The 14,214-nt window shown below is 36.5% G+C and overlaps 1 protein-coding gene and 1 non-coding gene across 7 annotated transcripts in view; one reads left to right on the top strand and one right to left on the bottom strand.

The window, feature by feature from the left end:
* PNPLA8 (patatin like phospholipase domain containing 8) overlaps positions 1-14,214 on the bottom strand; it is a 141,739-nt gene that overhangs the window by 18,564 nt on the left and 108,961 nt on the right. For all 6 annotated transcript variants that reach the window (XM_032642750.1, XM_032642755.1, XM_032642749.1 and 3 more), the window contains exons 5-6: positions 13,539-13,633; positions 10,530-10,701 (exon numbers count right to left, since the gene is read on the bottom strand). In XM_032642750.1, the coding sequence (XP_032498641.1) occupies positions 10,530-10,701; positions 13,539-13,633 (267 nt within the window). The remainder of the gene's footprint in view (positions 1-10,529; positions 10,702-13,538; positions 13,634-14,214) is intronic.
* LOC116759910 lies at positions 9,711-9,840 on the top strand. The gene has a single exon (XR_004351577.1). It is a non-coding gene; the product is annotated as a small nucleolar RNA SNORA11 (small nucleolar RNA).

Raw genomic sequence — 14,214 nt, forward strand, 5'->3', positions numbered from 1 at the left:
TACGCAATTACTGTTGGCTCATGGCTTGTCAAAACCATGCAGGACATAAAAGTAGTATAAGAGTCTCCTCTAGGAAGCTTATAATCCAACTAATGCACATTAAACAATATATAGCTTTCCATTAACCTCTGATTCAAACTGCAAGTATGTACAATTCTGAGGGGGGCAATCAATACAGGCTGCAGTATCTGGAAAAGATGCACAGAGGTGTAGCTTAAGAAGAACACCAACGATGGCAAGAAAACACATTAAAAACCAGGACATATCCAGAGTAAAGGCACAGAGGCAGAACAACTTGATGTTTTCGGGGTCCTCCTGACAGGAAGGAGCTGTGTTGAGATAAGCCTGCAAAAGTATGGCAGACTAGTTGCAGAACAGTCTAAAAACCAGATCAGGACACTCAGACTTCAAACCTGCTTTAGCAATATAGAGCCTATGCCACCCCCCAAAAATGCTTTTTAAATCATCTGAGTTGACATTTGAATTACTGCAACATAACAGAAATTGTCCGTGGGTAGCAATTTTCACAACTCCATTATAAGGTAATTTTATTTCAGTGCAGACTTAAAAATTATGTATTTTACCCCTGTACCGAATACAAAGACTATGTTTTTTGACCAACCTGCCTCAGTAAGGAAAAACATTTTTCTAATGACATTTTTTCAAGTGACACTCATGTTTCACAAATAGAATATTACTGAATTTCACATATTTACAAATTAGGTAGTAATCATTATAAAAGATATGATTAATATCTTTTATAATATATAAAATCATTATATAATAAAAAAATAATAATATAAAATCATTATAAAAGATAATAATCATTATTATCTTTTATAAATACAATGTAAAATGCTTTCTAAAACAGACAAGATCTTTGTCTTTCCAAACCTGATCTGTGTGTTTCCTTGGAATGAAGATCAATGCAATTTTATTCTCCTAAGGGTCTTTTCACTTTATCTTTTCATAGAAATCTTGCTGTAAAATTGGGACAGAGATACTGTCACACTTTCACACTTAAAGCAAAGTTGCTTAAGCTGCTTTCACACTTAAAGCAAAGTTCACATTTATTTTTTGTTTAAACCTTGATTTTATAAAAAGCTAAAATGCTTTAGTGAATTGTTATGAATATAAATGGGAAGAGAAAATCACAAACATTAACTGGTCACTTTAGAGAGATGTCAAAATAAAAAAAAAAATTCTCAACATTCCCAGATTCTACTGATGCTATAATTAAAAACAGCATCCCTACTCCCTCTTGTGAGAGCACCAGAATCACAAGTAACTGCTGGACAATCATCGACAGGAAGACGCTGGAACTCACCAAAAAAGATACCCCAAATCCAAAGACAAAGGAGAAGCCACAGTGAGACGGTAGGAGGGGCACAATCACAGCAAAATCAAATCCCGTAACTGCTGGGTGGGTGACTCACAGACTGGAGAACACTTATACCACAGAAGTACACCTACTGGAGTGAACGTTGTGAGCCCCACATCAGGCTTCCCAACCTGGGGGTCCATCAATGGGAGGAAGAATTCCCAGAGAATCAGACTTTGAAGGCTAGTGGGATTTGACTGCAGGACTTCGACAGGACTGGGGGAAACAGAGACTCCACTCTTGGACGGCACACACAAAGTAGTGTGCACATCGGGACCCAGGAGAAGGAGCAGTGACCCCAGGGGAGACTGAACCAGACCTACCTGCTAGTGTTGGAGGGTCTCCTGCAGAGGTAGGGGGTGGCTGTGGCTCACTGTGGGGACAAGGACACTGGCAGCAGAAGTTCTGGGAAGTACTCCTTGGAGTGAGCTCTCCCAGAGTCCACCATTAGCCCCACCAAAGAGCCTGGATAGGCTCCAGTGTTGGGTGCCCCCAGGCCAAACAACCAATAGGAAGGGAACCCAGCCCCACCCATCATGAGACAAGCAGATTACAGTTTTACTGAGCTCTGCCCACCAGAGCAACAGCCAGCTCCACCCACCATCAGTCTCTCCTATCACAAAACATGCCCAAGCCTCTTAGAAAGCCTCATCCACCAGAGGGCAGAGGGCAAGAAGAACTACAATCCTGCAGCCTGTGGAACAAAAACCACATTCACAGAAAGAGACACAAGATGAAAAGCCAGAGGGCTATGTACCAGATGAAGGAAAAAGATAAAACCCCAGAAGAACAACTAAATGAAGTGGAGATAGGCAACCTCCCAGAAAAAGAATTCAGAATAACGATAGTGAAGATGATCCAGGACCTCGGAAAAAGAATGGAGGCAAAGATTGAGAAGATGCAAGAAATGTTTAACAAAGACCTAGAAGAATTAAAGAACAAACAAACAGAGATGAACAATACAATAACTGAAATGAAAAATACACTAGAGGGAATCAATAGCAGAATAACTAAAGCAGAAGAATGGAGAAGTGACCTGGAAGACTGAATCGTGGAATTTACTGCTGCAGAACAGAATAAAGAAAAGGAATGAAAAGAAATGAAGACAGCATAAGAGACCTCTGGGACAACATTAAACGCAACAACATTCGCATTATACGGGTCCCAGAAGGAGAAGAGAGAGAGAAAGGACCCGAGAAAATATCTGAAGAGATTATAGTCGACAACTTCCCTAACATGGGAAAGGAAAGAGCCACCCAAGTCCAGGAAGCACAGAGAGTCCCATACAGGCTAAACCCAAGGAGAAACATGCTGAAACACACATAGTAATCAAATTGGCAAAAACTAAGGACAAAGAAAAATTACTAAAAGCAGCAAGGGAAAAACGACAAAGAACACGTAAGAGAACTCCCATAAGGTAAACAGCTGATTTCTCAGCAGAAACTCTACAAGCCAGAAGGGAGTGGCATGATATATTTAAAGTGATGAAAGAAAAGAACCTACAACCAAGATTACTCTAACCAGCAAGGGTCTCATTCAGATTCAGTGCAGAAATCAAAAGCTTTACAGACAAGCAAAGGCTACGAAAATTCAGCACCACTAAACCAGCTCTACAACAAAGGCTAAAGGAACTTCTCTAAGTGGGAAACACGAGCAAAGAAAAGGACCTACAAAAACAAACTCAAAACAATTAAGGAAACAGTAATAGGAACATACATATCAATAATTACCTTAAACGTGAATGGATTAAATGCTCCAACCAGAAGACACAGGCTTCCTCAATGGATACAAAAACAAGACCCATCTACATTCTGTCTATAAGAGACCCACTTAAGACCTAGGGACACATACAGACTGAAAGTGAGGGGATAGAAAAAGATATTCCATGCAAATGAAAATAAAAAGAAATTGAGAGTAGCAATACTCATATCAGATAAAATAGGCTTTAAAATAAAGAATGTTACAAGAGACAAGGAAGGACACTACATAATGATCAAGGGATCAATCCAAGAAGAAGATATAACAATTATAAATATATATGTAGCCAACATAGGAGCACCTCAATACATAAGGCAACTGCAAACGGCTATAAAAGAGGAAATCGACAGCAACACAATAATAGTGGGGGACTCTAACACCCTACTTACACCAATGGACAGATCATCCAAACAGAAAATTAATAAGGAAACACAAGCTTTAAATGACACAACAGACCAGATAGATTTAATTGATATTTATAGGACATTCCATCTAAAAACAGCAGATTACACTTTCTTCTCAAGTGCACATGGAACAATCTCCAGGACAGATCACAACTTGGGTCACAAATCAAGCCTCAGTAAATGTAAGAAAACTGAAATCATATCAAGCATCTTTTCTGACCACAACACTATGAAATTAGAAAACAATTACAGGGAAAAAAGTGTAAAGAAACAAACACACGGAGGCTAAACAATACGTTACTAAATAGCCAAGAGATCACTGAAGAAATCTAAGAGGAAATCAAAAAATACCTAGAGACAAATTACAACGAACATACGACAATCCAAAACCTATGGAATGCAGCAAAAGCACTTCTAAGAGGGAAGTTTAGAGCAATACCAGCCTACCTCAAGAAGCAAGAAAAATCTCAAATAAACAATCTAATCTTATACCTAAAGGAACTAGAGAAAGAAGAACAAACAAAACCCAAAGTTAGTAGAAGAAAAGAAATCATAAAGATCAGAGCAGAAGTAAATGAAATAGAAACAAATAAAACAATAGCAAAGGTCAATAAACCTAAAAGCTGGTTCTTTGAGAAGATAAACAAAATTGATAAACCATTAGCCAGACTCATCAAGAAAAAGAGGCAGAGGACTCAAATCAATAAAATGAAAAAGGGGAAGTTACAACAGACACAGCAGAAATACAAAGCATCCTGAGAGACTACTACAAGCAACTCTATGCCAATAAAATGGACAACCTGGAAGAAATGGACAAATTCTTAGAAAGGTATAACCTTCCAAGACTGAATCAGGAAAAAACAGAAAATATTAAGACCAATCACAAGTAAAGAAATTGAAACTGTGATTAAAAATCTTCCAACAAACAAAAGTCCAGGACCAGATGGCTTCACAGGTGAATTCTATCAAACATTTAGAGAAGTGCTAACACCCATTCTTCTCAAACTCTTCCAAAAAATTGCAGGGGAGGGAACACTGCCAAACTCACTCTGTGACCATCATCACCCTGATACCAAAACCAGACAAAGATACTACAAAAAAAGGAAATTACAGACCAGTATCACTGATGAATATAGATGCAAAAATCCTGAACAAAACACTAGCAAACAGAATCCAACAACACATTAAAAGGATCATACACCATGATCAATTAGGATTTATCCCAGGGGTGCAAGGATTCTTCAATATACGCCAATCAATCAATGTGATACACCATATTAACAAAATGAAGAACCAAAACCACATGATCATCTCAACAGATGCAGAAAAAGCTTCTGACAAAATTCAACACCCGTTTACAATAAAAACTCTCCAGAAAATGGGCATAGAGGGAACCTACCTCAACATAATAAAGGCTGTATACAACAAACCCACAGCAAACATCATTCTCAATGGTGAAAAACTGAAAGCATTTCCTCTAAGATCAGGAACAAGACAAGGATGTCCACTCTCACCACTATTATTCAACAGTTTTGGAAGTCCTAGCCACAGCAATCAGAGAAGAAAAAGACACAAAAGGAATACAAATTGGAAAAGAAGTAACACTGTCACTGTTTGCAGATGACATGATACTATACATAGAGAATCCTAAAGATGCCACCAGAAAACTACTAGAGCTAATCAATGAATTTGGTAACGCTGCAGGATACAAAATTAATGCACAGAAATATCCTGCATTCCTACACACTAATCACAAAAAGTCTGAAAGAGAAATTGAGGAAACACTCCCATTTACCATTGCAAAAAAAAGAATAAAATACCTAGGAATAAACCTACCTAAGGAGGTAAAAGACCTGTATGCAGAAAACTGTAAGACACTGATGAAAGAAATTAAAGATGATACAGATGGAGAGATATACCATGTTCTTCGATTGGAAGAATCAATATTGTGAAAATGACTACACTACCCAAAGCAATCTACAGATTCAATGCAATCCCTATCAAATTACCAATGGCATTTTTTTACAGAACTAGAACAAAAAATCTTAAAATGTGTATGGAGACACAAAAGACCATGAATACACAAAGCGGTCTTGAGGGAAAAAAACAGAGCTGAAGGAATGAGACTCCCTGACTTCAGACTATACTACAAAGCTACAGTGATCAAGACAATATTGTGCTGGCACAAAAACAGAATTGCAGATCACTGGAACAGGATAGAAAGCCCAGAGATAAACCCACTCACCTATGGTCAACTAATCTATGACAAAGGAGGGAAGGATATACAATGGAGAAAAGACAGTGTCATTAATAAGTGGTGCTAGGAAAACTGGAAAGCTACATGTAAAAGAATTAAATTAGAACACTCCCTAACACCATACACAAAAATAAACTCAAAATGGATTAGAGACTTAAAGGTAAGACTGGACACTATAAAATTCTTAGAGGAAAACATAGGCAGAACACTCTCTGACATAAATCACAGCAGGATCTTTTTTGATCCACCTCCTAGAGTAATGGAATAAAAACAAAAATAAACAAATGGGACCTAATGAAACTTCAAAGCTTTTGCACAGCAAAGGAAACTACAAACAAAACGAAAAGACAACCCTCAGAATGGGAGAAAATATTTGCAAAGAAATCAACGGACAAAGGATTAATCTCCAAAATATATGAACAGTTCATGCAGCTCAATATTAAAGAAACAAACAACACAATCCAAAAATGGGCAGAAGACCTAAATAGACATTTCACCAAAGAAGACATACAGATATCCAAGAAGCACATGAAAAGCTGCTCAACATCACTAATTATTAGAGAAATGCAAATCAAAACTACAATGAGATATCACCTCACACCAGTTAGAAAGGGCATCATCAGAAAATCTATTAAAAGAAAATGCTGGAGAGGGTGTGGAGAAAAGGGAACCCTCTTGCACTGTTTTGGGGAATATAAATTGATACAGCCACTATGGAGAACACTATGGAGGTTCCTTGAAAAACTAAAAATAGAATTACCATATGACGCAGCAATCCCATTAGTGGGCATAAACCCAGAGAAAACCATAATTCAAAAAGGTACATGCACCCGAATGTTTACTGCAGCACTATTTACAACAGCCAGGACACGGAAGCAACCTAAATGCCCATCGACAGACGAATGGATAAAGAAGATGTGGTACATATATACAATGGAATATTACTCAGCCCTAAAAAGGAATGAAGTTTGGTCATTTGTAGAGACATGGATAGACACAGAGACTGTCATACAGAGTGAAGTAAGTCATAAAGAGTAAAACAAATATTGTATATTAACGTATGTGGAACCTAGAAAAATGGTACAGATGAACTGGTCTGCAGGGCAGAAATTGAGACACAGATGTAGAGAACAAATGTATGGACACCAAGGGGGGAAAGTGGCAGGGCGGGTAGTGGTGGTGGTGGTGTGATCAATTGGGCGATTGGAATTGACATGTATACACTGATGTGTATAAAATGGATGACTAATAAGAACCTGCTGTCTAAAAAAAATAAATAAAATAAAATTCAAAAAAAAAAGAATAAAGCTACTATAATCATCAAAAAAAAGCATCCCTATAATAACACAAAATCATTACCACAGGAAAAAATATAAAAATGTTCTCAATAAACAATGAAAGAAAAAAATGACAATAAAGGCCAGGGAGTGGGCATGGTAAAGCATAACAACAAGGCCCCCACTGAATCACACTTGCTGATTTCCATACCCTTGTATACAGTCCCTTTCCACACAGACCCTGGGTTTGAGTGGCTTTGGTCAATGGGACATCAGCAAATATGCCACTAAACTGAGGCTTGGTTAAGTTGTCATGCACTGAGGCTGGCCCTAACTGGAACCCTGAGACCACCATGATGGGATGAAGCCCAGGACAAGAGAGACCAGCTGTCCCAGCCATCTCAGCTGAGCTGCCTGCTGGCTGCCAGTAACCATGAGTGAGTTTATACAAGACCAGAAGAAATGTGCAGTCAAACCACAGAATCATGAGACTTAATCATGACCTAAAAAAAAAACTTAATTAGGCCTTAGGACTAGAAAATAATATAAAGATTTACCTGATTTCAAGGTAGAAAAGACTTTCTAAATATTAAAGCAAAGTTCAAAATTAAAGGAAAAGATCTGACAAATGAAGACTTCAAACTCCTCCACATTAAAAAAATGTTTTTAACTAAAAAGCACGTTTTCAATATATCAACAAACGGTTAATACATTTATAATATAGTGAGCAATGCCCTGGTAGGAAAATGAGCAAATATTATGTTCTTGAAATTCACACACAAAAAGGAAATAAATAAAAAAACAAAAAATGTTTAAACCCATTAATAACCAAAGTGATGCAAACCGTAAACACCAGTTTTTAAATCTCTCAAACTGAAAAAGTTCTAAAAATTAAAATGTTTGGTGTTCATAAGTATTTCATGAAATGGAAACACAAACTGATGTTGGTGGGTCAGCTGGGACAACTGTGTGGAAGAACAATTCAGGTATATACATCTATCTATCTATCTAAAAAATGATTTCTTAAAACATATATACTTTCTGACCCAAAATTTCACTCAAGAAGTTTACCTTAAATATATAACCAGAGACTTAAGTAGAGATGTAAGATATCCACCTAAACTTTACTTTGAATGGGAAAAATATCTGAAATATCCTCTTTTCCCACTAGGGAATTTGTTAAATAAAAAACAGTACATCCATAAAATGGATAGCGAACAACCATTAAAACACGTCTCAAGGGACTTCCCTCGTGGTGCAGTGGTTAAGACTCCGTGCTCCCAATGCAGGGGGCCCAGGTTTCATCCCTGGTCAGGGAACTAGATCCCACATGCATGCTGCAACTAAGAGTTTGCATGCCACAACTAAGGAGCCCACCTGCTGCAACTAAGGAGCCCACGTGCTGTGAGTAAAGGAGCCAGAGAGCTGCAACGAAGGAGCCTGCCTGCCGCAACTAAGGAGCCCACCTGCCACAACTAAGACCCGGCGCAACCAAAGAAATTAAAAAAAAAATTATCTCAAAAAATATTTAAGAACATAGGAAACCAATCACAATAAAATGCTAAGTGAAAATGCAAGATACAAAACTACACGTACATTATCATCCCAATTTTGTGAAGGGGATGAATACAAACACACATTTACAACCTCACATACACATATACTTATTTATCTCCAAGAAATTCCAGAAAAACGTACATCACCATGTTAATAGTGCTTTTGTTCTTGGTAGGATTATAAGCTATTTTCACTGTTTTCTTTATATATTCTCTATTTCCTATATAATGATTATTTTTAAAAGCCATCAACATTGACCTAATAATTATGTTTCTTATAAACTGACCTACTGATACATTCTGAAGTGTGGGCAGAAATGTAAATTTTCCTACCATAGCATTGTTCAGGATCACAAAAAACCAGAAATAACATAAATGTCCCAAATATAAGCGATTAAGAAAATATGGCACTGCAGAATGCAGTGCCGTCTTTTAAAAATTTGTCAAGAAATTATCATAAAGTTGAAAAAGGGGAAAAGGTAGAAAATTATAACTATAATATAATTTCCACCATATGAAACATATATGAAAATGTACACAGTCTAGGAAAAAAAATTAGAAGAAAACATACTGCAAAGTCTACAGCTCTAAAGATTGTGGGTGATTTTAAGTTTCTATTTTATGCTTATATTTTTAGAAAGTGAGTATAACAGCTTTGTAATATTTTGGAAGAAAATGTCTAAAAATTATTAAATCTTTTAGAAGAATATTTGTTAATGACTTGAGAAATACTACTACATCATTTTAAATAAGGCCCTTAAGCACCTGTGGATTTTGGTACTCTTGGAGGTCCTGGCACCAATCCCTCACGGATACCTAGGGCCAAATGTATGTTAAGGAAAAACAACAGGTGCAAGCATGTCCTATATACAATATGGTCTCAATTTTTTAAAAGACAATTGCAACTTTTACATGCAAATCTCAAACACGTGAACCCAAGAAAATAGTGAAAAGAATACAATTCACCAAAACAGTAGTTATCTTTAATTAGTGAGATCAATAATTTAGTATTCTTCTTTATATTTTTCTGCATTGTTCAAATATAAATCAAGACATTTAAAAAAAGAATAAGTACATGGGCTATGCTCAGAGCAGGGGGTATGAAGAAATGGCTTCTTTGTTTACAACACACCCGACAGGAATCTGGGTTCATTGTGACAAAGGGCACAAAACTTGTGGCCTTCCTATGAACAAATACCCAACACGTGTCCCCGTGCACCTCCACGTGGCTGCTGGGCAGGACCAATGGGACAGGGCTCAGTACTGGAAGGAAAGCCACAGTATTCAGTGGGGGAGTTTGCCACCTAGAGCCTGTCTGGAGCATGTGTGTGTGACCCATGAGTGGTCTTATAGGCATAGAGACTTTGAACCCCTCTCTTCAAGGAAAAAAGAAAAACAGATTCCAACTATATGCCATTCTGGAAAAGGCAAAACAATGGAGACAATAAAAAGACCAATGGTTGCCAGGAGTTTGGGGGGAGAGGGGAGATGAATACATATAGTACAGAAGTCTTTATGAGCAGTGAAAATACTTTGTATGACATTATAATGATTTTATGTCATCATACTTTTGTCCAAAGCCATAGAACGTGCAACACTATTCATTTTATAAAGTGAACCCTAAGATGAACTAGGGACTTTGGTGATTGTGATGTGTCAGTGCAGTTCAGCCTTGGTTAAAAAAAAAAGTCTTAGAATTAACACTCGGGGTAGACACTTTTGGCAAAAGTTTTGTTTTATTTTTATATATGTATACATATTATATGTGTGTCTGTTGGATTGTGATGTAAAATCTACTTTTTAGATTAAAAAAATTTGCAGGCTACTGTAGTTATACTGGCAAATAAAAGCACAATTTAATCTCAAAAAAATAAAAAAAGAGTAAGTACAACTTACTTAAGAATGTTTTCCCATGTTTGACTGTCATAAAATGCATGGCTCCAACTCATTTTGACTGTTCCAACAATGACATTTTGTGAAAACACATCTGATCCCAGTTTTCGATAAAGTTCCTCACATTCATCCAGGGGCATATGAAACAATCCCAACATGAATGCTAATATAGCACCTGAAAGAAAGAATCCTTAGTTTTTATCAGCCCTGCCATTATAGTACTTATAAGATCTCCTGAGTCACAGACTTGGTTAAAATTCTAGCTTTGATACTTTTTAACTGTGTCACCTGAGACAAACTACTTAACCTCCCAGAGCCCCAATTTTTTTCATCTATAAAATAAGGATAATAACAGTAACTAAAATTTACATGTTTTTATAACACTGGGATAACACACGTAAAAGGCATTACCAGGCCTCAATGAGGATTCAATAAATAGTAACCACTGATGATGATGATAATTTAAAAATATATAAAAATGTGCTGTTTTGCATTAAATTAAATAATATATAACTAAGAATTAATAAATTCCTTAGTTTTAGTCAGAGAATACAGTATATTTGACAACTTACCAATTCATTAAAATGATTACTCCTTCAGGTTGGTCCTGGGAACCAATGTAATAAATAAAGAAATTAGGTCTCTGGGATGTCTTTTTAAACAGCTGACTGCATACCCTAGCTGCACTTGATAGGACACACTGCCACCTAGTGTACCTAACTGGCATAGCCCTGAACTAAGGAGGAAAAGGGGAGAAGAACGCTTTAAGTGACAGGGAAGGGCAAAGACCTGTAGAGTATCACTGCTTACATTAAGATAATGAACAAAGTAAAAAGCAGGAAATCACTATTATAATGTATTTAAAATATTTTATGTATTTTATTATTCTTAGTCTTATTCTAGTAAAAGATAAGTCAGCTTGTTTTAAAATACATTGTATGGCATAACGATATGATAGAAATTGTTACTTATCAATTTGCAGAAAATGTTTAATTAACACAAGAAATAACTTGCCAAAAAAAAAATTAAGTTGCTTTTAAGAAGAGCTACTATAAAGATGAACAGATATTAAAAAACTGAATTTTACTGAATGGTTAAGGACATTACCCTTAAGCTAAATATATATTTCTAACTTTATAAAAACTAAATGTGTAGGGACTTCCCTGGTGGTCCAGTGGTTAAGAATCCACCTTCCAATGTAGGGGACGTGCGTTCGATCCCTGGTCAGGGAACAAAGATCCCACATGTTAAGGGCCAACTAAACCTGTGTGCTCTAGAGCCTGTGCGCCACAACTAGAGAGCCTGCACACTGCAGCTACTGAGCCTGCACGCCACAACTAGAGAGAAGCCCGCATGCCACAATGAAGAGCCTGCATGCCGCAACTAAGATCCCACGGGTCGCAACTAAGACCCAACGCAGCCAAAACAAACACTAAATGTGCAAACAAAATTTCTACATTAGAATATACAAAATGGTTAAAAGAAAGGAAAATTATAAGCACTATATTATAAGTTAAGGTTAAAGTAAGCTAGAAGACACAATGGAAAAGATATACTGTGGTAAGTGCAGAAACGTACATATTACATAAACAAATACTGTACTCGGTAGATGAATCTCTGGTTTAAAATTCTCTTCATTGAGCACCCACCTACTAACAATGGTGCCAAAGCAAGAAGTCAGCTTGTAGATATGTTTAAAGGTTTAAATTGCTAGGACCATTCCAAAATTTAACAGAAATGGCCAGGGTAACAGCTTCAGGAAAAAATACCAAGAACACTTGCACTGTGAAAGTCTCTCTCAATTTCTATAGTTATATCAATCGGGGATATACATATTATTTTCCTATCCTGAGAGTCACAAGGCATTTTTTAACATGCTAGACGATCTCAGAAGTCCCTCTGTAAAGAAACCTGCTTTAACGTTCTTTAACCCAACCTTTTCCAAATCTGCTATCATCTTGAGGAATCACTGTTCAGTGGAACATCACAGGAATCACCGATTCCTTATACTTCTGAATTATCCCTACAACTGCTCACATTTAGTTTTCATAATGGAGCATCAATTGACGTGCCCTTTGGGAATATGTCATACTTGACACAGATAACGTAGAGAAATCATTTGATTTTGTTGCTGGTAGTCTTTAGGTCTACTATTATAATTCCAAAGAATGAGAAAAAATAGAAAAGTCTATGAAGATAAACTAATGTAAAGTGAGAAATTATCAGGCCAAATAGTAAAATGTACAGCAGGGATCTGCAATGCTAACAGTCCTTGAGTGTTACCTGGGAGGTAAGCAACAGCTATAGGTACCCTGAGAAGGCTTCATGTACACCCTGGAGGATGCGGGTGATGCATGGGTGAGAGAGTTGATGTAAGAAACAGAAAAACAAAACAAACAGAAAGCAAAACAAAAATTTATCTGTTGGTGAGTCAGTGAAAACTAGAAAATTATTCAGAAGCTATCATATTCTAAGTTGCCAATTTCTTCTACACAAGCATGAACCTAGAATTTTAAATGTACATCAACTAGCAATATTACAAATCTTTTAAAAAACATAGATTCTCACATTTATCCGTTTGCTTTCAAACAACCAGATAAAAAAGGATATAAGAAGCAATTTCCTCACAGAGGGATACCTTTCAAAAGAAAGTAAAATCTTATCCATCCTTAATGTTCTGTTTGTTCAAGCACAATTTGAGCACCTATCACTTTGCTACTTTCCTTCAGGTGACTATACCATAAGGTGATAATTCATAATTTATACTTGTCACTGTGGCTTAGTTAAACCATATTAGAAAAGCATGCTAAAATCTACTTCTGAATATTAACTTATTCCCAATAAACATTTTAAAAAGTTCATTAAGCAAATCAAAGGTCTATTCATCATCAAAACATGAAACTAACATCCATCATTTCAGGAAATGAGCAGGATCTTAAACTTGAGTGCTTAATGTTATTTTTCTTAGTGCACTGCTGGGATGCACCACTTCCACACGATAATAACAATCACCTGTGCTTACACCACAAATGTAATCAAAGAGTTGATGAACTGGCTTCTGAGTAAGTTCAACTAATTTTCGTAGGGTCTGAAGAGCAACCACACCCCTGTAGGAAAAATAAAAGGCAAAAATGAGAATTCTTGTTTTAAGGAAAGTTAAACTATTGAATAAAACAATCTTTGGTTTCCTAGCTTATATGCTAACATGAAAACTAATAATATAAATTATCAGCAGTTAAAACTAATAAAGGTTTCTGGATCACTTTTGAAAATCTATATCTAAATAATGGTATTAAAACCTGTGTCATGGCACCACATTTTGAATTTACACTAGTATCTCTTTAAATAAGACAACAAAGATATGGCAACGTAAAATATTTTATCAAACACTCTAACTGTGGAAATTCCTTCAAACTTCCACTCGCCAGTTTTGGGGTGCCACATACTGGGTTTCTCCACTTAGCAATGTGGTCGGTTACCTGTGCTTCTATACATTTCATGTATTTTACTAGTCATGCTTTTAAGCTTTCTTTTATTTATTCATTTTTAAAAACTTTCAACTACCGCAAAACAAGGCTTTGCACTAAGAATGTATGCATTTATGTGCTGACTTTGTTCATTTCTGGACTCTTGCCAAAGGCAGCAAGTAGCTTCATGATGGAATGTGAAAGATGAAACAGTCTAGGAG

Source organism: Phocoena sinus, chromosome 9 (genome assembly GCF_008692025.1).
Source record: "Phocoena sinus isolate mPhoSin1 chromosome 9, mPhoSin1.pri, whole genome shotgun sequence".
NCBI classification, from domain to species: domain Eukaryota; kingdom Metazoa; phylum Chordata; class Mammalia; order Artiodactyla; family Phocoenidae; genus Phocoena; species Phocoena sinus.